Source organism: Hibiscus syriacus, unplaced genomic scaffold (assembly GCF_006381635.1).
Source record: "Hibiscus syriacus cultivar Baekdansim isolate YM2019G1 unplaced genomic scaffold, ASM638163v2 tig00110332_pilon, whole genome shotgun sequence".
Lineage (NCBI taxonomy): Eukaryota > Viridiplantae > Streptophyta > Magnoliopsida > Malvales > Malvaceae > Hibiscus > Hibiscus syriacus.
Window position 1 is genome coordinate 3,486,934 of NW_024062688.1, and position 25,317 is coordinate 3,512,250.

The window sequence follows — 25,317 nt, forward strand, 5'->3', positions numbered from 1 at the left end:
GATTGCGGCAGCCACAATACAGAGTGAAATCCAAATTCACTCTTTGTGTTACGTAATCGTCATGTTATAATTTTCTTCATTCAAGTGGACAACTTTGTACATGCAGACATGCCATGCATCCTCAATTTTCATTTTCACAATTCAGTTTAAGCAATAAGAAAGCTCAAGTTTGTAGGCCATTTCTGCTATTGATAAATTTATAGACTGAACAAGGAAACGATGGTATAAAGGATAAGACCATATTAACAATGATTATAACAAATTAAAGCATCGAATCTAATATTTGATTCCTTGCCAAGAGAAGTTTATCTTTTAAAAGGCATTCTTCTTCCCAATGAGCCACAACCAGTCCAAAGCAACCCCACAAAATATTCCACTCAATAAACACAATATTAGTATATTCCCCAATGCATTTTGCTCCGGTCCCTGCGAATAAGGAATAACAAAAAACAAACAACAGTTGTTCATTAGAGATCATTATGATTGCCAGCAATTTCCAAGCTGCAAATGACTCTGCTGCCACTAACCTTGTAGCCTTTAGGTGCTGCAGTCATGACACAGACGGTAAGGTGACCGTTTGTTAACCCAAGGAATGATACAAGGAATATCATCCACCCTTGATCTCCGTACTTAGCGGTGAAGTAGAAAGCGGGGATCAGCAGGAAACGAGAGAGTATCGCGATCATAATGCCTTTCCTTGACTCTATCTTCAAGATTTTCACAAGGGGAAGGTATCTTGATATCAGATCCCACACATTGTAAGCAGCAATCAATACAAGTGGATACCTAAAAACAAACCAACCATTAGGTAGTCGGATTGTAAGGTACTATGAAGACAAGTGGATATAATTAATAACATACAAACCATTAAGTACTTACCATGAACCCAATTGGTGTTCACCAGTGTTTTCATACAAGAATCCGGGGAATATTGACAACGTCAAAACATATATCAAATAAAGGTCAAGCCCGTAGTCTATGTTTTGAAGGAACAATTGCTTGTTACTTAGCCTATCAACTTCATTAGCATTGTCTTCAGGCTGTAAAAGCTTTAATATATTAGGGAATGTTAAGGGTTTTGATAAATGCCGTGTTAGAATAAGGTTACAGGCTTACAGCACTTACTTGGTCATCTTTTGTTTGGATACCAGCTGCTACAAGATCAGCTTTCACAGTTTTCGCTCCTTCCGAGGCCGCCTTCGACCGGAAATACTTCACGATCGGAAGTTTTGGGAAGTAATATGTATACAGCAGGAGACAAAGGAACTCAAAAAATGTAGATATGGCTAGAAACAACACTGCAAAAAAAGGGGAAAAAAGAATCAATGAACTAAAAATCCATCACTTTCTTTATAGTTTAGCATCAAAAGACAACATATATAAATATGCCCCTGGAAGTTTATGAAAAACATATGAAAGCATAAAAGGCACCAATATGTTACATCGGTATATCAACATATATGAAGAACATACTTGTCCCTTTTCGAAGGCCGTTGTCATACTTTTCGAAAGCCGCTTTCGTGATAAACCTCAAAGCAGAAGTCACAGCACCGGATGCAGCCAAACCAGCAAAGAAGGACTGAATTATAAAACCAACAATTAACAGTTAAACCTATTGCTGTAAAACTTGGTATGAAATTGAGTTCATATTAGAATTTATCCAAGAAAGACAAAGATGACCAACCTGGATAAATTCAGGGAGCATGAAAGATAAGTCACCAACAATTCCACCTTGAACAAAAGCATCTGCAACTCCAAAACAAGCAACAAATGTGCATATACCGATGAACGGTCCGATTCCTCCCCTCCCTGATGTGGCTAAATCCATCTAGCAAAGAAATGATTGGCAAAAGATAAAGATTATAGGAGAACCAAGTGCATGAAGTATGCAATATGGGTGTAAGTTAACCTTACCACAATGAGCATCAAAGTACTTGAAAAGAAAAGGAAGTAGCCAAATATGTTCCTTCGTCTGGTATTTATCTTTGATTCATGGTAAGCTAATATCGCCATTGTTGTAAATGCAAAGGGTTGATAAACCAGAGTAAGCACCCTGGAAGGATGGTAGTCCTTGAAATGTAAACGAAATCATCATTAAACCAACAGATAGAAACCCAAATTTTATCTTCTTCAAAAGAGTAAGAATAGGGGACTTACAGGGAACAAATTATAGTAGTAGTCTCCAATTGTCAGCATACTGTTCCATGAAACAAGAGATCCAAACCCCAGAATCCAACACACAATTATGGCATTAACCTTTCCCTGATGAATTTCCAGGGCAAACTGATGAAATTAAACCAAGACAAAAATCTTGAATTCCATTGATACAGCGAAAGAACAAGAAGAAAAGCACAAACCGGAAGCCTTGTAGGCGAATCTCCACCATTAGCAGTAGTCATGTTTTTGCTTCCTCAACAATGAAGAAAAGTGAATAACTAGCGAAATTCTGCAACTAGTTTCTGTCAATACAGAAACAAAAGAGCTTGCTTTGCTTAACAAAATTTCTTCAAATAATATATATATATATACACAATAGCAAGGCCGACCACATGCAATAATGGAAATGCATTTTTATATATTATATGTACACACACAAAAATGACAGAAAAAAGAGCTGAGCCTTAATTTCAATATTTCATTGGATGGTGTGAAGTGTGAACACTGGATAATATAATATAAAGTGTGAAAGCCTCAAATGAAATGATGTGAGCTATGGACCGCAAATGTGAATATTCAGGAAGGAAAAGTTGCTTATTATTAGAAGGAATCTGAACAATTATTGTAATTTATGGTGGGATCCGTCTTATATGTTTTCTTTTTTCGATATATAATGCATTATTTTTATTTTATTAAATGAAAATTAATGTGTCAATTTCAGCTTGTTTATGATTTTGACTTGGTGAAGAGAAAAAGGTAAGTGTATCAAAAAGAATATTGGTTTTGGTTTTATGGAGAAAAAAAGTACCAAAGTGAAGATAGTGAAATGGTCATGTGGATTTGACAGAATAATTTGAAGGTCTATTTAAACTTTTTAAAAATTTTAGAAATTTAAATTACTTTTTAAATATTTTGAGACTTAATGAGAATTTGTTTTAAAAATAGAAAAATTAATTTAAATATTAAAAAAATAAAATCTAATGAGAATTTTAAATTTTTTAAAGGATTAAATTAAAATCTTTAAAACTTTGAGTGGCCAAATGTTAATTTTGCGCCTCCTGAAATGGTGTTGGAAAAGTTGAGGTAATAATTACAACATAAATATTGGAGAATACATTTAAGGTAATGATAAATTATTAGGAACAATTCAAGTAGTATTCTTCATATGCTAATCAAATTAGTAAAAAAAAAATATTCTTTTGGATGGAATCAATGCTTGATTGCTGCTACTTTCAATTAAGGGATTTAAATTCTTGAACTTTTGGATGTTATTTAAATTAAAGGCATTCTTATATATATTAAATAAAAAATATTGAAACAATTTAAATTTTAGATTATTTATAAAAATATTCTTTTTAGAAAAAGGTTATAAAGTTAAATGGTGGATTTATAATTAATTTTACTACAGATTAACATGTGACGTTTTAAACATGTATATATATAAAACTTAGACATAATTAAAAAAGAAAATTGATTGAGGCTTGGTTAAAAAAAGAAATTAGACAAAGTTACAGCTATGGCGTCGTTAAAAATGATAATGATAATCCTGGTATAATAGTAATATCAGTGTGTAGGTCAATCAACTCGTCTCACAAGAAAAAGCACTTGCCATTCCTATGTCATTAGGGTATCTCGAAAGCGTTTGGATTAAAATATGATTTTCTGATTAAGTTTTCAGTAGTGAATGTTGTCCAATGGAGTGATAATACTATACACAAAAACAAAGAGACTCGTAGAATGACAGAGACAAATAGAGATTTTGTACATTTTCATTTATCCATGAACATATACATCTAATTCTTTTAATATACAAATTTTATCTAATTCTTTTGTATTTTAAATATTTTATAATTTTTTTAGTTTAATACATATTTTTGTGCACTTATCATGTTCTTAACGTGTAACGTATAATGACCACAAATACCGTTATTATATGATTTTGAGATTAGGGTTTAGTGAAGGGGTGAAGAAGACAATGACAGCAAATATTAGGTAGGAGTATGATTAGGGAATCTGCCATATAAGGAAGTCAACCAAATAAGGCATGTTTTTTTTTCCTTCAACATCTCAATAATGGATGTCAATTGTGGACGTGAAATGCACATAATAAGGAACAAAGCAGCTCTCAGTTTTATGGATAGTGTCAGACAAATAAAGGGTTGTCACATCTTCGTTCATTAAAAAAATTTTGGGATAAATTATGTCATTAATATCTAAACTATCAGTTTCGATCTGGTTTAGCACCAAAACTTTTAATTTTTTAAAAATCATACTTAAAGTTTAATTTTTGTTTCTTTTTAGTACCATCGTTCAAAATTTAATGTTAAATTTTGAAGAAAAAAAATGAAATTTTAGGTATTAAAATGGACCAAAATTGATAGTTTAAGAATTAAACACATTAATTTTTAACGGTTAAAATGAAATGAAAACTAACGTTAGATATGTTTTTAAAAAAAATGATAGTTTATGTACTAATTAAAATGGACTAAAACTGATAGTTTATGTACTAATTAAAATGGACTAAAACTGATAGTTTGAGTACTAAATAAATAATTTACCTTTTAACCTTTTAAAAAGTTTGAAATAACTATAAAATAATATAGGTTTATAATTTTATTATCCATTAATAACATATGCCTTCAAATATAGTTGCTCGACCAATAATCAAATTATCCTATTAACAATATACACCCTTAAACAGTAACTCCCTTATCAACTGAGGTGACTAAATAACTTCAACATATATTTTAATTTTTATATCTGTAATTTTAATATTGATATAAACTATAATTAAATTATCCTATTAATGTGTTGTAAAATTGATTATTATATTAAATTTAAAAGTCTTGGTTTTAAAATTTAATTATTATCCTATAAAATTAAAATTTAAAAAGTATAATAATTAGGCATTTAAATGAACTAAACGAACACAAACAATGTATGCTCATATTCATTCGCCTAACTTTAATCGAACCTGCATAAATGTAACAAATGAGCATAATCGAAGATAATAAATGAACGAAAACGAACATAAACAACAACAACAATAACAATATAAAATTCATTATTCATTAATATAACCTACAACTTCAGAGTTAAAATTATTTGGGTTTTAAATGAGTATAATTTATATTTTATTTGATTGATTTGAGTTTAAAATTATTTGGGTTTTAAAATATCAATGATTGGATCTTAATATTTTAAATGTGTATGGAGATTGGGATGAATATAAACGAACGAACATACACAGACATAAATGAACAAACATAAACGAATAAACATAAACGAACATGCACGGACATAAATGAACGAACATAAACGAGCGGATTACCGAACGTTCACGAACGTAAATGAACGAACGAGACATTTGTTCGTGTTCGTTAATTTAATTAAACAAACATAAAATCATGTTCATATTTGTTTGTTTAGTAAGTAAATGAACATAAACAAACTTCCCACTAAACGGTTCACGAACGGTTCGTTGAACGTTTGGTTCGTTTATAGGCCTAATAATAATAAAATTAACCCCATATTTGTACAATTTAATATTTTGACTTCTATTATATTTTTGAAATATTTTAAATTTTTGCATGAAAATCACCCCTATTAGATAAAAATAGGTAGTTAACTAATTATTAATACATATTACTAAAGTTTCATTTTCATACATGTTTTTAATTGTTGATTGACGTGACATGTATAATTATATTTAAAGTGATGATATGACATATATCATATTACTTAAATTGATAATATCACATCATTTAAAGTGATGATGTAATATATGTTACATTACTAATTAAACATATGTAAAAATATTATGTCAACGATATAAGAATTTGTTAATCACCTATTGAGTTTATTCAATAAAAATTGTTTTTGATAAAAAAAATTAGAATATTTTAAATTAAAATACTTAAAAATAAAAATCTAAAACAATGATTTGAATAGATATTGAGAGTTATATTTATTATTATGTTAATTTAAAAAGATAATGATTAATTTAGAATATAAAAATTAGATATTTTAGAGTTGAGTGAGCTTGTTGGCAATAATTATTGATGTCATGGGCAAGCGAATGCATGGAGAGATGAAGAAAACGTACAGATATTTATTGACGTGAAAAGTACACCACTTCAATGGACATTGAATTGTAATAAGGACCGGACGGCACAACAAATGACATTTGTTTCTGGTGATAAGTAGCAGTAGGCCCACTTGGAAGGACCAGCTCTAAGCTTTATGGGCCAAACCTTTAAGAGTTTCAATCCGAGTGGGTTTGCTCTAAGTTTATTAAGGTAAATATCTGAATTCTCTTTGGTCAAGTCAGCCTCGGGTACATGAACTTGGATTATTTTATGCAACTTATCCCAAAATATAATTCTGTTATAAATTTTAAGGTGTTTAAATTACTAAACAATCTTGATTTCTTGATTCAAATTAGTGTCAACATTTGATATATCGGTTCAAATGGGTTTTTACCAATTTGATCCAAGAATTCAAATTCAAATATGATTTAAATCTTTAACTATTTTAACCGACTTATATTTTGGATAATTTGTAAAACAGAATCATAATTCAAATACATGATTTGAGAAAAAAATTAGATACAATGTTAAACTTTAAATTCATGTCTTAGGTGTATATATATATATATACATACATGGGTTAATATCCATTTACACAATGTAAAATTCTTTAGTTTCACATGAATTTAGAATTGTTGGATGAGTGAAAATAGATAACTGAGATTGACTCATTGTTTTTTTCCAGTAAATATCTTCACATTTTATACTTTTAATCTTATCAATTTATTTTTTACTTATTCAATGGCCCAAAATCATCTATGTTTACGAATTATGTAAAACAAGTTAATCCCAGTGGTGTTATCCAACAAGTCAAAACATATGCTTCTTCCCCTCTTAATATGTAACACCCCCAACCCGTATCCGACCAGGATACGAGTCCGAAGTGTCACATTGACTTTTCAAAAATTTATTCGTATAAAATAATGAGTAATTTAAAAACTTTTATAACATTTAAATTATTCAAAACATTTACAAAATTATTCAGAGCTTATACAATATATTCTTTTGATTACATGCCAACTAGAACTTTATATACAAAAATACATATTATTCACCTCTCTTCTAATCTGACATTCGGTAATGAGAACTGACCTGTCTTGTTCCTCTTTACTTTTCTTTTCGCTTTCCAAACCTACGTGTGAAACAATCACACGCTAAGTCGATGACTTAGTGAGGCATATAAAACATATAATATTTCATATAACATAAAGCATACATAAACATATACCATCATTATCATAATCTCTATCATTATCATTAAGAAACACACATAACATCATATGGTTCAAGTAACACATTTCAAACCACTTACCTTTGATTTCCATTTATAAACCCATCGTATACATATCACATTCAGTATGCTTGTTTAATCACTTTATTAGCCCATGTACACTAGTGAGAACTTAAGGTATGTGAGTACATTGAGGTTGTGCACACATATGCTGTCACCACAGCTCGATCAATGTCCCGAAGGACCAGTCCATAGATTCCGAAGAACCTAGGTAATCAGTCCATATGTCCCGAAGAACATAGGTAAACAGTCCATATGTCTCGAAGAACATAGGTAAACAATCCATATGTCCCAAAGAACATAGGTAAACCCTCGACCCTTGGCATGCCAACTATACCCTAGCTCTCATATCACATAACATGGGCATTATCATTTAACAGTTCACATTACTTGTCATTTCTCTTCTGTCACATACCACATGTATGTGTAACCATGTATTCCATATCATATCACATGTTCATATAAGCTCATAGCTTCTTTCACATATACATGTAATCACTTAGTCTATTTTCATGTAATTCTTTTCACTTCTCATATGATTTTATATTCATATCTCACATAGCTCATATCACCTTGCATTGTTTCATATAAACATAGATGTCATATCTTGTTCGTATATATTTTCTATATAACTCATATATCTCATAGTTCTTTCACATAGCTCACTATCATATTTTCATATCATATATCTTATAATAGATTATTATATCATCATTTGTTTCCTTTCTACCTATTCATAATCACATAACATATACAAATCATATCATTATCTTTAGTCATGCATACATACAATCAATGTAATACAGATAATCACATATAATTATAACAACACATAATCATGTCCATGACTTCATGCATATTACTCTAGGAAATAGACTCATCGCAAGTCTTATTTCCATTAAACACTACATATCACTAGTATGCACTCACCTTGGCCTCACTAGTCAATTCCAATCTCTTATCTTTCCCTTGATCGATCTTACTTGCCAAATGTTCCGGAATTGCTTTACGCGCAGAATCTACATAAATGTACATTTTGAGACAATCATTAGATACCTACACCTTGTAATTGGATACTAGCAACTTAAACGAACTTATTAAACCAATATTCACATTTTTCCTTTAGGGGGAATCGATTCCCTCCTGTGGGGGAATCGGTTCCCTTATGAGATTCTGGAATTTCTGGTTCGCTTGAGGGGTATCAATTCCCCATTGAATGGGTATCGATTCCCTTGAATGGGTACCGATTCCCCTTGCCCAGAAATCATATTTTCAGCACGAAATTTACTTCATTTCATCTTAAACACTTCATATTTCAACCTCTCCTATATACTAAATTCAAAAACACATACTTAAGCCCATTTGTACTCATTTAATCCATCTTAATTCTCAATATCCTCTCCTCTTAATGAAATTCAAGAATTATACTCAATTTTCAACATGTTCTAAATTCCTTTCTGTCACTCCAAATCTCTTAATTCAACTATTGACAAGTCAAATTCAACTTAAAATTCAACTTATCAACTTTATTTCAAGATTTCATTCAAAAACTCAAAATCTTTAAACTCTCATATACCTTTCATCTTGTTGTTTTATAACCAATTAAGCTTTTCTTAAGCTTAATTACTATCCAATGAACAACACCCAACCTTTAGTTGAACAAATAATCAACTAATGAAGAAACTTACCTTTGCCCTTAAGCTCTTACGGGAGGAGAAAGAAGAAAGGAAGAAGAGATGAAATGTTTTCATCTTCCACGTTTCAATCTCCTATTAAAGGGGATAAAAATATTTTTATTGTCAAATGATCATTTTGCCCTTTACTACTTTGGATAATTACTAAAAACTTCCATGGATTCTCTCCACATAAATCATTGAACTTTTCAACTTTTCCACTTTAATCACCAAATTTTGAAATTTTACAATTTAGTCACTAACCTATAATTTGGGATGTTACAAATCTCCCCTCCTTTAAAGAAAATTCATCATCGAATTTTCACTGCACACCTTGATAAGAACATGTCTGTTAATGTTCTCATGTTGTTTCCTTTACTTAATCTTTCTTTCCACTCAGTTCTTATCACTCAAAATCATTAATCAATCAAATTCCTTATCAATCTTTAATTACCTTGCAGTAATAACCAACCTTTATTCCATCATCGCTTAATTACTTCTTACACTTTCTTAATACATATAAATTATTCTTTATTCCTCTGACTAAATCTGCTTGACCAAGAAACATAACCTTTATTTATTCAAAATCAAAATCTCCTTATACATAAATCATATATTTTCTTTCATGCTCACATACTCTTTTCCTCTCACTTGTACTCATCTCTGATTACTAATCTTTATCATCTCTTCATCACTTTGATAATCAACACTCCTTGCACATACCTTATTCTTCGTAAAGTCCTTATTCAAATCATAATACACATATACTTGACTTCCTTCAAACATATTAATCCTTTACTCTTTCCGGTCGAAACTAACTCAACATTAATTTATTTGACTCATTCAACTCACATTCTTACTCATTCACAATGCAATTTTCCTGGGTTCAAACTCAGGCATTACAATTTCCTTTATCTTATAAATCAATCATCAATGCACCTATTCTTAAACCCTTGCAAAACAGTACCTATATCACTTGATCCTTTTAAAATAATTTTGCTTTACCTATTTTCTAGCAGAACTTTTAATCCAATCCATTACTTTCCCTTCTAACTTAACTTCATATTCATTCTTAACTCCTTATTTAATCTTCCAGTACCAGACTCTACTATTCAAGCGTATCTGTCTTTCATCAAGTTTTGATCCTTTGCTATGGAATACAACTAATTCAAATCGAGTCTGTAATTGACAATCATAATCTATATCTCCCTTCGATAATATCAATTTTTATGAGATACGAATTCTCTTAATTCTTCTGAGATCTCTCTAGATCTTTAATACAATTCATCACTTCTTGAAAAGAACAATTTTTTTCACTTTGTGTTGGCATGTACACTTTTTAAAACACTTTCGACTTCGTTTTTAGCCTAGAATCGGCTAAACCGTAGCTCTGATACCATTAAATGTAACCACCCTAACCCGTATCCGACCAGGATACGAGTCCGAAGTGTCACATTGACTTTTCAAAAATTTATTCGTATAAAATAATGAGTAATTTAAAAACTTTTATAACATTTAAATTATTCAAAACATTTACAAAATTATTCAGAGCTTATACAATATATTCTTTTGATTACATGCCAACTAGAACTTTATATACAAAAATACATATTATTCACCTCTCTTCTGATCTGACATTCGGTAAGGAGAACTGACCTGTCTTGTTCCTCTTTACTTTTCTTTTCGCTTTCCAAACCTACGTGTGAAACAATCACACGCTAAGTCGATGACTTAGTTAGGCATATAAAACATATAATATTTCATATAACATAAAGCATACATAAACATATACCATCATTATCATAATCTCTATCATTATCATTAAGAAACACACATAACATCATATGGTTCATGTAACACATTTCAAACCACTTACCTTTGATAACCATTTATAAACCCATCGTATACATATCACATTCAGTATGCTTGTTTAATCACTTTATTAGCCCATGTACACTAGTGAGAACTTAAGGTATGTGAGTACATTGAGGTTGTGCACACATATGCTGTCACCACAGCTCGATCAATGTCTCGAAGGACCAGTCCATAGATTTCGAAGAACCTAGGTAATCAGTCCATATGTCCCGAAGAACATAGGTAAACAGTTCATATGTCCCGAAGAACATAGGTAAACAGTCCATATGTCCCGAAGAACATAGGTAAACCCTCGACCCTTGACATGCCAACTATACCCTAGCTCTCATATCACATAACATGGGCATTATCATTTAACAGTTCACATTACTTGTCATTTCTCTTCTATCACACACCATATGTATGTGTAACCATGTATTCCATATCATATCACATATTCATATAAGCTCATAGCTTCTTTCACATATACATGTAATCACTTAGTCTATTTTCATATAATTCTTTTCACTTCTCATATGATTTTATATTCATATCTCACATAGCTCATATCACATTGCATTGTTTCATATAAACATAGATGTCATATCTTGTTCGTATATATTTTCTATATAACTCATATATCTCATAGTTCTTTCACATAGCTCACTATCATATTTTCATATCATATATCTTATAATAGATTCTTATATCATCATTTGTTTCCTTTCTACCTATTCATAATCACATAACATATACAAATCATATCATTATCTTTAGTCATGCATACATACAATCAATGTAATACAGATAATCACATATAATTATAACAACACATAATCATGTCCATGACTTCATGCATATTACTCTAGGAAATAGACTCATCGCAAGTCTTATTTCCATTAAACACTACATATCACTAGTATGCACTCACCTTGGCCTCACTAGTCAATTCCAATCTCTTATCTTTCCCTTGATCGATCTTACTTACCAAATATTCCGGAATTGCTTTACGCGCAGAATCTACATAAATGTACATTTTGAGACAATCATTAGATATCTACACCTTGTAATTGGATACTAGCAACTTAAACGAACTTATTAAACCAATATTCACATTTTTCCTTTAGGGGGAATCGATTCCCTCCTGTGGGGGAATCGGTTCCCCTATGAGATTCTGGAATTTCTGGTTCGCTTGAGGGGTATCGATTCCCCATTGAATGGGTACCGATTCCCTTGAATCGGTACCGATTCCCCTTGCCCAGAAATCATATTTTCAGCACGAAATTTACTTCATTTCATCTTAAACACTTCATATTTCAACCTCTCCTATATACTAAACTCAAAAACACATACTTAAGCCCATTTGTACTCATTTAATCCATCTTAATTCTCAAAATCCTCTCATCTTAATGAAATTCAAGAATTATACTCAATTTTCAACATGTTCTAAATTCCTTTCTATCACTCCAAATCTCTTAATTCAACTATTGACAAGTCAAATTCAACTTAAAATTCAACTTATCAACTTTATTTCAAGATTTCATTCAAAAACTCAAAATCTTTAATCTCTCCTATACCTTTCATCTTGTTGTTTTATAACCAATTTAGCTTTCCTTAAGCTTAATTACTATCCAATGAACAACACCCAACCTTTAGTTGAACAAATAATCAACTAATGAAGAAACTTACCTTTGCCCTTGAGCTCTTACGGGAGGAGAAAGAAGAAAGGAAGAAGAGATGAAATGTTTTCATCTTCCACGTTTCAATCTCCTATTAAAGGGGATAAAAATATCTTTATTGTCAAATGACCATTTTGCCCTTTACTACTTTGGATAATTACTAAAAACTTCCAAGGATTATCTCCACATAAATCATTGAACTTTTCAACTTTTCCACTTTAATCACCAAATTCTGAAATTTTACAATTTAGTCACTAACCTATAATTTGGGATGTTACATAATAAGTAAGAAATATACTTTTATACCCTTTTGTGGAGGGTTCTTTGAGAATGCATTGATAACATATGAAATGATCTATGTCATGAAACAAATAGTGAAAGATAACGTAACGATTTATATTTTGGAGTCAACATTCATGTGTTGATATGATCTTTTGTTGACTCGATTAGCATAAATCTTTGATTTTAATGGGCTAAGGATTGGATATAATTAGATGTGAATTGGTCCCAAATATGATAAAAAGTTTTTTTTATCTGCAGTACTACATAGTTCAAGTGCCTAGGTCCTAAATTAGATAAGGCTCGTAATACCCTTAATCTGAATCAATCGAAAATTAAATTAAATGTGCCACATTTATTAATGAAAATTAGATTTACTCGATAATTGAACTAAAATCAAACAATTAAGCATATGATTATAACGATAACCATATTAAGAGACTATATTATAATTCCTACTAAGTTTAATGATTTAAATACATTAAATACCACAAAAGTTTTACATTCAAAATAGAGAGTGAAAACTTGTGTATCTGCAATACGACTCTGGATTTATCTACGAGCACCTAAACTTGCAAGTTAATGAAATCAATGAGTGATATACAAAAGAAATCAATGAGGTAGTCAACAACTTAAACATTTTTTTTTACAAATTCCAAGTTAAATCTTTAATCCTATCTAGGAGGAGGAGGAAGGAGATTCTAGGAAAAAGAAGAAAAATACTCTTAGTGAGTATAGAACCATAACCTAAAGGAATATAAAAGAACAAAAATAAATAATCTAACCATCCAAATATACTTGCTCAACAACTTAAACATAATTGCATACATAAACATGATAAATTAACTTATAACCATATAGAAACTTAGTAAGCATTGTAAGCATTATCATGATGACATTAATATTGCTTTCGATTTGTCTATTAATATCATAAAACAATATAAGTATGTTTAATTAAATTTTCAAAATAATTATTCGTGGTAACCTAGAGTAATTGGATTACATATCACTTCTCCTCACTAGTGACTTGAAACCTAAATATACAAGTAAAGTAATATGGACCCTATGACATACTAATTATACTTAATACTAACTAAATTAATCTAGACATAATTCAATTTTGTTCGCGTTTACAAAGATTAAATCAATGAGAGATTCATAAGTTATTTATAGAAATTTTCATGAATGGTTAGGGCAGACGGTAAGCATCTAAATCTTTGCACCACACGTAAATAATGTATAATTTTGTTTTAATATATTGATATAAATACACACTAATTCACCTTTCACGCGTCATAGGTTTAGAGTGGGAGGGAAGTTAGTGAAGAGGTTAAATGACTTTCTCAAGGTCCGAATAGAATTGTTAAAAAATATAATGCCTTTCTCATTAATGAGTTCAGGTTCCATACGAAATCTCGCGAAAGATTACGAAGGACACAAAATTGTGGAGTAGTTGTTACTTCTTCAACTACAAGTTATGCTAGTGCTAGAGATAACCATCCTGTGAAGGGAGATGTAGAATATTATTTAATCCTTACAGACATTATTGAATTGGATTATAATGGCAAACGAAAGTTTATGTTATTTTGGTGTGATTGGGCTGATATAACTACTACTCGAGGCATTAAAAGAAATCAATTAGGTTTTAAAATGGTGAACTTCTCTCGATTAATTCACATTGGTCTATAGTTGATGGATGAGCCATATGTATTTATTCTCAAGTCAAACAAGTTTTTTATTGTCACGATTCGATGGATGAGGGTTGGTATGTTGTACTCCATAATACCCCCAAAGCCTTGATAGACATCGGAGATAGAAGTAGAGATGACATTGAAACAAGATCAGAAACTTTGTCTTTTGTCGTACAAAATTTATATGAAACTATGACTAGTACTAGTTCACAATTCCAATGGGTTCAGGATGATATGGATGAAGAAATTTATGGAAACTAATATGCATAACAATGTAGTAAGATTTATATCTTAATTGATTAATTTATAATATATCCGTTAATAGTATTCTTGTAACTAGTTATTCATATTGTTATTTGTTTATTGCAGATATTATGCCTAGGAGGAAATTTATTCATCTACGGATTGTTCGAGCTCCTTAACAAGAGGAAGAAACAAATCATGAAGAATCGATTGATGGTGGATCTTCGGAAGTTCCAAATACAGTTGATGAAACTGTAGAAATTGAAGGTAATGTTTGATACTATATTTAAATGGTAGTTGATTTTTTTATTGAATTGAATTTAAAAACTTGCACTGAATTATTTCTTATGTAGTTGAAAATGTTAAAAGACGCAGGAATAGAGGTCACACGATAATGACAGAATTATATGAACTTCTTGCTGGAGACCGTATCAAAGTAACAAGTAATGATGTTGGCCAACCTATTGAGATAGAAGCACGTGTACTAGCTGGTTACTTAGGCGTGATTGCACGCAATGCTAATCTTCTACTAATCAATTTTTAATTATGGCACGAGATGCCGAATGGTAACAAAAATCAGGCCGTGGATTGTATTAAGGTAATAATTTCATTGTAATAGATAATTCATTACAGTTCATTACTATTTTATATTTACTTTTAACATTTGTGTTATTTGAAGGATAAATTTTGTCTAGAGGTCTCAGATGATTATTTGAAGCAAGCGTTAGGAAAGAAATGGAGAGACCACAAGAGTTCCTTAAAAAAAGAAATACTTTAAGAATGATCTCACCCTAGAACAGAAGATGCAAATGTTCCACTTGGAATGCTCAGGTATCAGTGGAAGATGTAATTAGTGGGAAACTATGTCCGACAATCGAGTTGGAGGAATACAACTCTTCAAACTGACACATACAAAAAAAGATGGCTCTTTTATGGCTCCTGAAGCTGTAGAAATCATGGTATATTTATTGCACATAAAATTCAAATTATGTTATACTTATATTTATAGTAGAACTTTTTTATTTGAAATAATGTTTGAATTTATTCTAAATTCTTAATTGATTCTTATGAGAATTTGAATGATAAAAGGATGGAGTATGAACTGACAACTTCATCTCATGGTTTCATCAATGTGGATAAGATTGAAAATTAAGTTATTGTTGAAGTTTTAGGTCCCGAAAGATATGGTCGAGTTTGCTGTCAGGGATCATTCGTTATCCCATCCAAATGTTTTGGATCCAGTTCGTCTTAGTACATGCCATCACATAACTAATCTTCTCAATCAGAATTTATTCGACTGAAACAAGTAGTTGACTACAATGGATGAGAAATTTGTGCAAATGAAAGTCGAAGCTAGAGCAAAAGAAGCAGAGAGAGAAGCAACATATCAGCTAAAATATGATGAACTTCAAAAACAACTTGAAGCTATGAAGCAGATGATGCAGTAATTTCAACCGTGAAATTCACCACCTTAGGTGATTTAATAGGTTCATGCTCTGTTTATTATACTTGTTGAACTATATACATTTCACTTAATGTTGAACTATATTACATTTGACTTAATGTCGAACTACATTACTTGAATGGCTTGTAAACTTTATTTATGTTGTTAAGTACTTAATTTGAGACATATCAAGTTTGTTATCGGATATTAATTGTTACAGGATATGTTAAATTTGGGCAATAAAGAGTATAAAATGAATATTTGTAAATCTGCCTCGATTAGCGGCGTTTAAGGATGAAAAACGTCATTAAAGGAGTACACATTTGCGATGTTGATATGAAAAATGCCACTAAATATTGTAACATGTAGCGACGTTTATAAAAAACGCCGCTAAATGTAATAACCCATTGTGGCGTTTATACAAAAAATACCACTAAATATCATAACCTATTGCGGCGTTTAGCTAAAAACACCGCTAAATGTACGAACCTATTACGACGTTTTGTAAACAAGCGCCGCTAAAATTACGAACCTATTGCAACATTTTTTATTTACAAACATCGCTAATGTTTGCGACGTTAGTTTAGAGGCGTTTTTTGCGGTGCTTTTGTTTCTTCCGAGAAGCTTTTTTGCGACACTTACAAACGCCACTATAGGACTTAAAAAGCGCCACTATAGCCCCATTCTATTGTAGTAAGAACACCAAAAAAATGATGACTTGGTAAAAAATAGGATAAGTGTGATTTAAGATGTTGTGAATATATATGTGTGTGTTTTGGCTGTTAGATCTTGGTAATGTTGTTATACCTTGATCATCTTGATTGCTATATGTTGTTACAGTGGTTAGGGTATTTGTTAGACTGTTGACAACTAATAGTTGCCCTCTCTCTTCTGTATATATATCCCTGGTCTCTGTCGAGATATTATAGGAGATTAATAAATAAAATGTAGAGTGTTGCCTCTCTTTATCTTGGTGAGGATTGTTAATGTAAGAAAGAGAGATATTTTTCATCTATTTTGTATTTCTAATGTATTCCTAAGTTATATTTTTTCATTATAGTATTAAAGATAGCATTTTGAATCAATTTTTGTTTGATTTAAGAATCTAGAGAAGTTGGTGAGTCCTCCAAGATTACAGGAAAGATAAGGTGATTTGAGTTGCTTGGATTAGGAGGTATTCCACTACTAAAATTAAGTGCTTCATGGATAGTGTAATGTGAATGCTTGGTTGCGTTTAATGTTAATGGTAGCTTAGCTTGGTCTGGGATGCTCCTTTAGTAGCTTAAAGTATATCTATGTGTTTAAAACTCATTTGAAACTGTTAACATATGTGTTTGATGTGTAGAATGACGTTGAGGAGTTTTGAATTGAGTTTGATGTTATTTTGAAGTGTTATCGAACACAACCTAGGTGCTTTTCCCAACAAGAGTTTCAAATTTCACTGAACAATATGCTCTAGGGTATCAAAATTGCCCCCCTAGTTGAATTATACTCTTTGAGTCTAATTTGGGCTACCTCGACCCAATAGACACCTTTAGTTAACAGATCTTCCTAAAAAGACCCTTCATGTATAGGAAATAACCAAACTTTACGTAATGCTAATAGTTGGATTTGAAGGTCTAATTTGTTTGTAAATGCATGTGATGACCTTGTGTTAACTATTATGTGTGTGTTTCATTGGTTCATTATGCCATAATGGCAACTACCATACATGACCTTATGGAAGCTAACTTAAACTACGTGGCCTTAGTGACATTTGGGCAAGCTAAAATCAAATTATGAATTACTTAGGGTTGCACATGTTGATTGAAATCAAATTATAAATAAAGCACTAGGGACTAACTAGATTTGATAACAAATTAAGGATGTTTAAAGCAAATGTAGTTTAATGGTAAAGGACACAAGACAAATCCCATGACCCAACATGAAGGATCTATGTTTTTAAAAATTGAATAGCTTTTATTTATTATTTTAAGTTTCTAGAATCAACTCAAATATAAAATTACCATACTGTTCGCAGCAAGGAGGTTTTCTAAATTATTTAATGCAAATAGAGATTAATTAACTGAACTTGGTTGGCTTTCATGTATACGCTGATAATGATATTCTTAGGTCAGTTCATTAATAATTTAAGGATTATTTTATTAACAAATGTCTTAAAGACGTTGACAATAACATTTTTCTATAATGCAATGAAAATTCTGTCAATATGGTGAATTGATATTCTTTTTTTCCAAAAATACGTCTAAAAAACTCTTTAGACTAATAAATAATATTATAAAATAGAATAAATAAATTTTATCAAATTAAAATATATAGACTAAATTTCAAGCTCAAGCATAATAAAAAAAACCAAGTCTTTAGATAACCTCAATCGTGACATGCATATAAATACACTAGTTTTAAACCCATGTCATGTTAAGAAAAGACGCAATAAAAAATGTTATTTAAAAACTTATAATATTTTCGGTTAGGCACGATCTAAAATGTTTAATTTTTTTTAACATTGTTTCGATTGAAAACATTCTTTATAACATTTCAGTTTGCCACTGAAAATTTTACCCTCTTAACAACATTTTCGGCAACTAAAAATTTTAAAAAATTAACAATTTAGGTTGTGTCCGATCGAAAATGCTATGGCTTTTATAACATTTTAGGTTGCGTTAATTTATTGCAATTCTTTAACTTTAAATTAGTATGTCGTACATCATAACTACCTAAATAAATATGGTACTTGCTCTCTTTAAATTGTTTAACTAAAGAGCTAATTGTACTCCAAACTTTATTAAACTTTTAAAATGGTCATTGAACTTCAAAATATTCTAATTGAGTAATCAAACTATCAATATTGTTTCAATTAGATCCTTTAATCAGTTTAGCAATCTATTTGAGCATTAATTGTTAGCTTAGATCAAATGTAGAGTATATAATACATATATAAAAATTTAAACGTGTGTACAAGTTGTATGAATAATTTGGATCTAACATATAAAAGAACTATGTCATTAAATTTTTATGGTTCTTTTAAAAACATACCAGATTTAATTGAACGATATTGATAAGCAGAGAACTCAATTAGAATATTTTAAAATTTGGACCATAGTTGGAAAATGTTTTAATTAATCTAAGTTAAAGAAAAATGATTTGTGTATGATTTATTAGAGTAAATTACATGTTTAATCGCACAACTTTTAATAATTTGTTTTAGACAGTCAATCATAAAATTTCTCAAATTGATCAGCAAACATTTGAACTATATTCATTTAAGTAACTTAGACGTTAAGTATGTAATGCTAGCACAAAAAGTGTTTTGTTTTCAAGCTTTTTCTTAATGAAATTAGCCTAAAATTTTATTTATTGTTTCTTCCTCATGGTCGATATTCTTCCACTATCGTTTAACCGTTATCGATCCCGTTTGCTATGTAATTAATACCATAATGTGGTGTACTTTATCTCATTTTTTTTTCTCAATTTAGTTTTCATCGATATTAATAAAACTTAAATAAAAATTTTGATCTTATCTTGATCCGATATCCGATCTCCATCGTTTGATCATCATGAATTCAAAAAAAAAAAATCTTCTCCCTCTAAGTCACTTTAGTTTAAGGTGTTTTACATAAATTTTCCAAGTAATTTCAAAATAAGTGAATGGATTAATAATCAAGTGGCCTAAATGAGGAAAATTCAGAAGCCAATGATCAAATTGAATCTTTTTCTAAAACTTAGATGACCCAAATATGAAGTTGGTCCTATTTTTTTAAGATGCCATGGCTCATGGCTGCCTATTTCCATTTTCACCAATGGCTTTGGCCTTTATTTATTAGATGAGATAGACAAATGATTGGGCAGTGAAGAAAACCTAGAAGAAAGCACAAGCAGCTAGTAATTAACTCAAAGGACAAAAGGAAGTGACTGGTGGCCACGTTGCTACATACAATCAGACACTGACACCTATCCACGTCAGCATGTGATAGTAGCCTTGCCCATGAGCTTCGGCCGGCTGGATTTTCACTTTAATTTTAATTTTTTAGTTTTTTTCTTCAAACTTTTTAATTTTATTTCTCTTAATCTATTCATTTTATTTTTTACATAAAACATAATATTATTTATAAATATTGGTAAAAAAATTAAATGCTTATTTTAACTCTTATATTTTTAAATTTTCTAATTTAATCTCTATTATTCAAATTAAAATTGTATCTAAACTAAAATCATTAATAACTATTATCGAATCTAATAATATCATAATCTAAAAAGAAAGAAGAAATCAAATATTTAAATTTATTAATAAATATCAAAATATTCAAAAGTAAACACACAATCCCAAGATTTCTGAATTTGTTTATTCCTTTAATTTTATTTTTCTTTCAAAATTTTATAATATACTTATACTTCAAACACCAACATAGTTTAATTTATTTTATTATCCAAGCACAGTAACAGATACAAAAATCATAGGAGAACAGAAACAATGATCAGCCTATACAAAAAGAATCAGATCATTCTATACCCCAATATTCATATAGAGTAATGTTTACAGTGTCATTCCTATTAATATTCCTATCACTCAATTGAATTCTAACAACATCCTTAATGATAAGGAATAGATCTTGTAAGTTTCTGGATCGATCTTGAAACAGTCGTTTGTTGCACTCGTCCCATAGAGTATAGATAAGAGCTGTTAATGAAATTTTCATGATCAAAGTTAGAAGAGATTTTCCTTTCCAATTCATGCTTGCCCACATGATAAGATCTTCCCAAGAGGAAAAATTGAATTGCAGACCAGATGTGGAAAAAACAGTAGACCAAAGCTGGCTAGTTATATGGCAGTTAAAGAACAAATGCTCTCTCGTTTCACAAGAATCATCACAGAGAAGACATTTGCGATCAATAATAATTCCCATATGGTAGAGCCTATCTCTAGTTGGAAGACGATCAAGTAAAGTCATCCAAGTGATTAAACTGAATTTAGGAATGTGTTGAGGGAACCAAATTATTTTTTGCCATGGAACTTGAGGTTTTTTTATCACAAAAAACGTCCCATATATCAGAACTTTTATCTGTTCCAGCAGTAAGAATAGGATAAGCCATAGCTCGAAGTTTGAATATACGCTTAAGGCTCCAACTGAAAGAAGAACCGATATCAACATTCCAAAAATCATAGTTTAATTTCCTTCCTTCCTATACTAACGGTTTTGATTAAATGGATAAATTTTCAAAAATTTCATTTTGATCTCTATACTTTTTATTTTTTTTATATTTTGATCCCGAAATTATAAAAAGAGAATAAAATTAACTATAGCTGTCGACAATTTTATCGGTTATTGTGCAAATAATCATATTTCTCTAATTAATCTTAAAATATCCTATTTTTCTAATTACTAATTTTTCCCTAATTTAGCCGGAGAGAGTTAAAGTTGGACTGTGTTGGCAAATTTAATGCAACATACTGAAAGAATATTAAAAATACATTATTGGTGTAAATCTTGAGCCACAAATACAGCAATCGAATGTATTATTTTTAATTAAGATCAACGTCATGGGATACCTACCAATTACTTTACTTACCAACTAACTTTATAAACCATTATTAGTGGCTTAGAACCCTTTGGACGGTAAACTTCAATTTTTTATCAAAAAAATCCCATTCCACCAACCACATTTGTTCAAAACTTTTGGATTTTGTTTGTGTTTCAAATTTTTAAAATTTAAATGGTGGGCCTTTATCCCCAAGTTTGGAAATATTTTAACAGTTAATTTAATTCCTTCAAAATTTCAAATAAATTTATTTAAAATTTTAAACTTTTAAATACTTTAATTTAACTCAATAATTTTTTTTAAAAATCACTTAAAATTAACCACGGTTTTCGTTTAATTATCTCTTTCGAATCCCAGGGGCGGGCCACCAGCCACCACCGCCCATCTTGATACTGAAAAACGATTGGCGTTGGCTTGCATGATTTCATCAAGCAGATCAAGGGTCCTAATTCGTCTGTCACATATGATTTCTCACAGCCACTTCTAGTTCATTCAAGGTTTTATATGCATCTTTTTTCAGACGCAGACATTCTTTAACGGAGAATCCGACGCAATAAAGAAACTTTTTTTTTTCCTTCTAATAGCCTCAGGTGAACTTCTACTGCCAGCACCCACCAACATGTCATCGCATCACCTCTCTGAGCTGGACTCCACCACCGATTCCGTCGCGTCGTCTCCACGTTCCGAACACCACGCTCCGAACGATGGTCATACACGTGTTCGCTTCATGTGCAGTTTCGGCGGCAAGATCCTCCCCCGTCCGCATGATAATCAACTCCGTTATGTCGGCGGTGATACTCGCATCGTCGCCGTCCATCGCTCCACCTCCTTCGCATCCCTCATGAGCAAGCTCTCCAAACTCTCAGGTAATCCGATAAATCAATAAAATAAGAGAATTTTCTGTTTGGGTATCGTTTTGACATCATATTTAATCTGATCTTACTGTGTTTTTGTGATCAGGAATTGCGAGCGTAAGTGTTAAGTATCAGCTTCCAAACGAGGATCTCGATGCCTTGATATCGGTGACTACCGACGAAGATCTGGAGAATATGATGGAAGAATATGAGCGGCTAGCACAGAATCAAAACCCTCGGGTAGCTCGGCTGCGGCTTTTTCTTTTCTCCAAAGGCGATGTCTCACGAACCAGTAGCATCAGCTCGCTTTTGGACGGTTCGGTTAATCGTGAGCACTGGTTCCTAGACGCGCTAAACAGTCGAGCCAATGGGCTCGAACGCGGCCGCTCCGAGGTTTCCTCGATCGTATCGGAGGTACCGGATTATTTATTCGGGTTGGATAACTCCGATGAGGTCCAACCTCGTGGCCCAAAATCAGGCACACGTCAGCAATTGCATGATAATGCCTCAGTTTCGGATCCGGGTTCTCCCGCCCCGGTTGTTTCTTCACCATATTGTTCAACCTCATCAGCTCCGGTTGTACCTTCAATGCCGGATCTCCCACCGGTTAAGACTAAACCCTATAACCCCGAACCGGGTTTTGAGCCAAAGCAGAATCAAACGGAGAGTTTCATGGACCAACCCGTTTCGCAGCCAACAGCATATTCGGGTAATCCTCCTCTGTGGCATTATGTTCCGGATTCTCATTATGCTGCTCCTCCCCCTCCCGTGCAGCAAATACCTCTTTATTATGTTCCGGGTCCTGTTCAACCCGGAAATCCCCAAGTTCAACCTGTTCAAATCCGGCCACAGTTTGTCCAACAGTATCCGATTTCAACGGGTCAAATACCCGTAGGTTATCATCAGCCGGTTCCTGGTGTGGGTCAAGCATACAGGCCCGTAACGGTCGTAGATCATTACGAGCCGGAACTAAGAGTGGGTGCTGATGGTGTGAAGCAACCTATATATTATGGTGTTAGAAATGCAGGTCCAGTTCCGGTTTACCCGGGAATGGTGGTGCCGGGTGGAGACGAACAGGGCAGAAGCGGGTCGAATGCACATCAGGGTCGGGTCTCCAAAAAAGGCCAGTAAGTGGTTATGTCTTGTATAATTAATGAATTATGCGCCTTTTCATTTTGTGTGATTAAAACAGTGAATTGAGAGTTTTGATTTTGGAAACAAACTTGTATAGAAAACTGAAGCTTTCCTCTAAATAAATATATATTTATTATATTGTTCCTTTTTTGTTGTTTTAGTTATGCCTTGTTACTTGAATCCTCGAATATTTATTTCTAATAATTTAATTATTTCAGTGTGCAATTATTGACTGTATAAAGTACATTATAGTATTTATAACATATTATAAAAATCGAGTGATTTTAATAAAATATTTTATTTTTATCAATATATCGAGTTTTAAGGTATGTGAAAATCTAGAAATCGGATTCGGGATTCGGGAGTCAGTTACGTATGGAGAAGGATTAACAATCCTACATGCGCCAAAAAATTGGTACCTAGTTAATTACCTTATATTTAAAATCGAAATTTTTGATTTCGATTTTTATTTAATTTGAAAATCATTACGGATGCAAAATCGAAAGTAGTATTCGTTTATTGAGACTGATAGCATTCGTTCTCAAGTGAAAATGCGAGAGGTTGGTTATTGTGTCTAATAATTTAATATTGTCGCAATTTTTTTTAGAAAATCATGATGCAATATTTGAAAATGATGTCCACCTATATCGGGAATCATTAGTAGTCACCCCTGAGCATACTTACGGGAGACATACTATTAATTCCCTAATAAGTGAACATTGCCTTAGGGTTAAAAATAAAATGTAATCAAATTTTTTTTATTTAACCTAATTAAACTAAGAGTAAATTAAGTTTTTTTTAGCTTAAAATGTCAAATTATGAAAATTAAAGGACCTAAAGGCATAAACCTAGAGGTGTAGGTTTTAATATTAACCTTATTTGATTTTAAACCAATTATTGAATCGAATATCCGAGATGGTCCCTCGAGCATTTACGCGAGTGTCGACTCGAATTATCCCTTAAATTAAAAGACTAGTTTGAAATTTAACCTAAATTAGATGTTCTAACATTAACTTAAATTAATGATGTCAATATTAAGACTTTAATTGAAATTCGAGGACTAAAAAGGTCAATGTCTAAAATATCGAGTTCTAAAAGACTTAAAAAATAAGGACTTAAATCAACAATTTCTAAATTGATGACTAATGTTAAGATTTGCGGAAGCTCGAATCGATAACTGAAATGGTTTGTAAAGAGGGTTGAGATCGATTTTTGTGTTTAGGGAGTAAGGAGATTGAAAGAAAGAAAATTGTACAGCGATTTATAGTGATTCGACTTCTCAATAAAGTCTACATCTACTACCTCACCTCCTCACCAAAGATTTTCCAACAAAATCTCTAATTTGTTCTTTCTTTTTACAAGATCTAAATTAACATTTACAAACTCCCTAGT

At 31.4% G+C, this 25,317-nt stretch overlaps 2 protein-coding genes across 2 annotated transcripts; one reads left to right on the plus strand and one right to left on the minus strand.

Annotated features, from left to right (window-relative positions):
* Positions 1–225: 225 nt before the first annotated feature.
* Positions 226–2,429, minus strand: LOC120119914 (equilibrative nucleotide transporter 3-like). Its single transcript, XM_039139703.1, has 9 exons — positions 2,358–2,429; positions 2,158–2,262; positions 1,915–2,070; positions 1,685–1,828; positions 1,474–1,579; positions 1,126–1,298; positions 880–1,040; positions 528–786; positions 226–426 (listed from the first exon to the last, which is right to left on the minus strand). Exons 1-9 carry the CDS (start codon positions 2,397–2,399, stop codon positions 313–315), a joined length of 1,260 nt encoding a protein of 419 aa, XP_038995634.1. The 5' UTR covers positions 2,400–2,429; the 3' UTR covers positions 226–312.
* Positions 2,430–22,487: 20,058 nt separating this feature from the next.
* LOC120119432 lies at positions 22,488–23,983 on the plus strand. The gene is made up of 2 exons (XM_039139245.1): positions 22,488–22,803; positions 22,898–23,983. Exons 1-2 carry the CDS (start codon positions 22,557–22,559, stop codon positions 23,920–23,922), a joined length of 1,272 nt encoding a protein of 423 aa, XP_038995176.1. The 5' UTR covers positions 22,488–22,556; the 3' UTR covers positions 23,923–23,983.
* Positions 23,984–25,317: the final 1,334 nt, after the last annotated feature.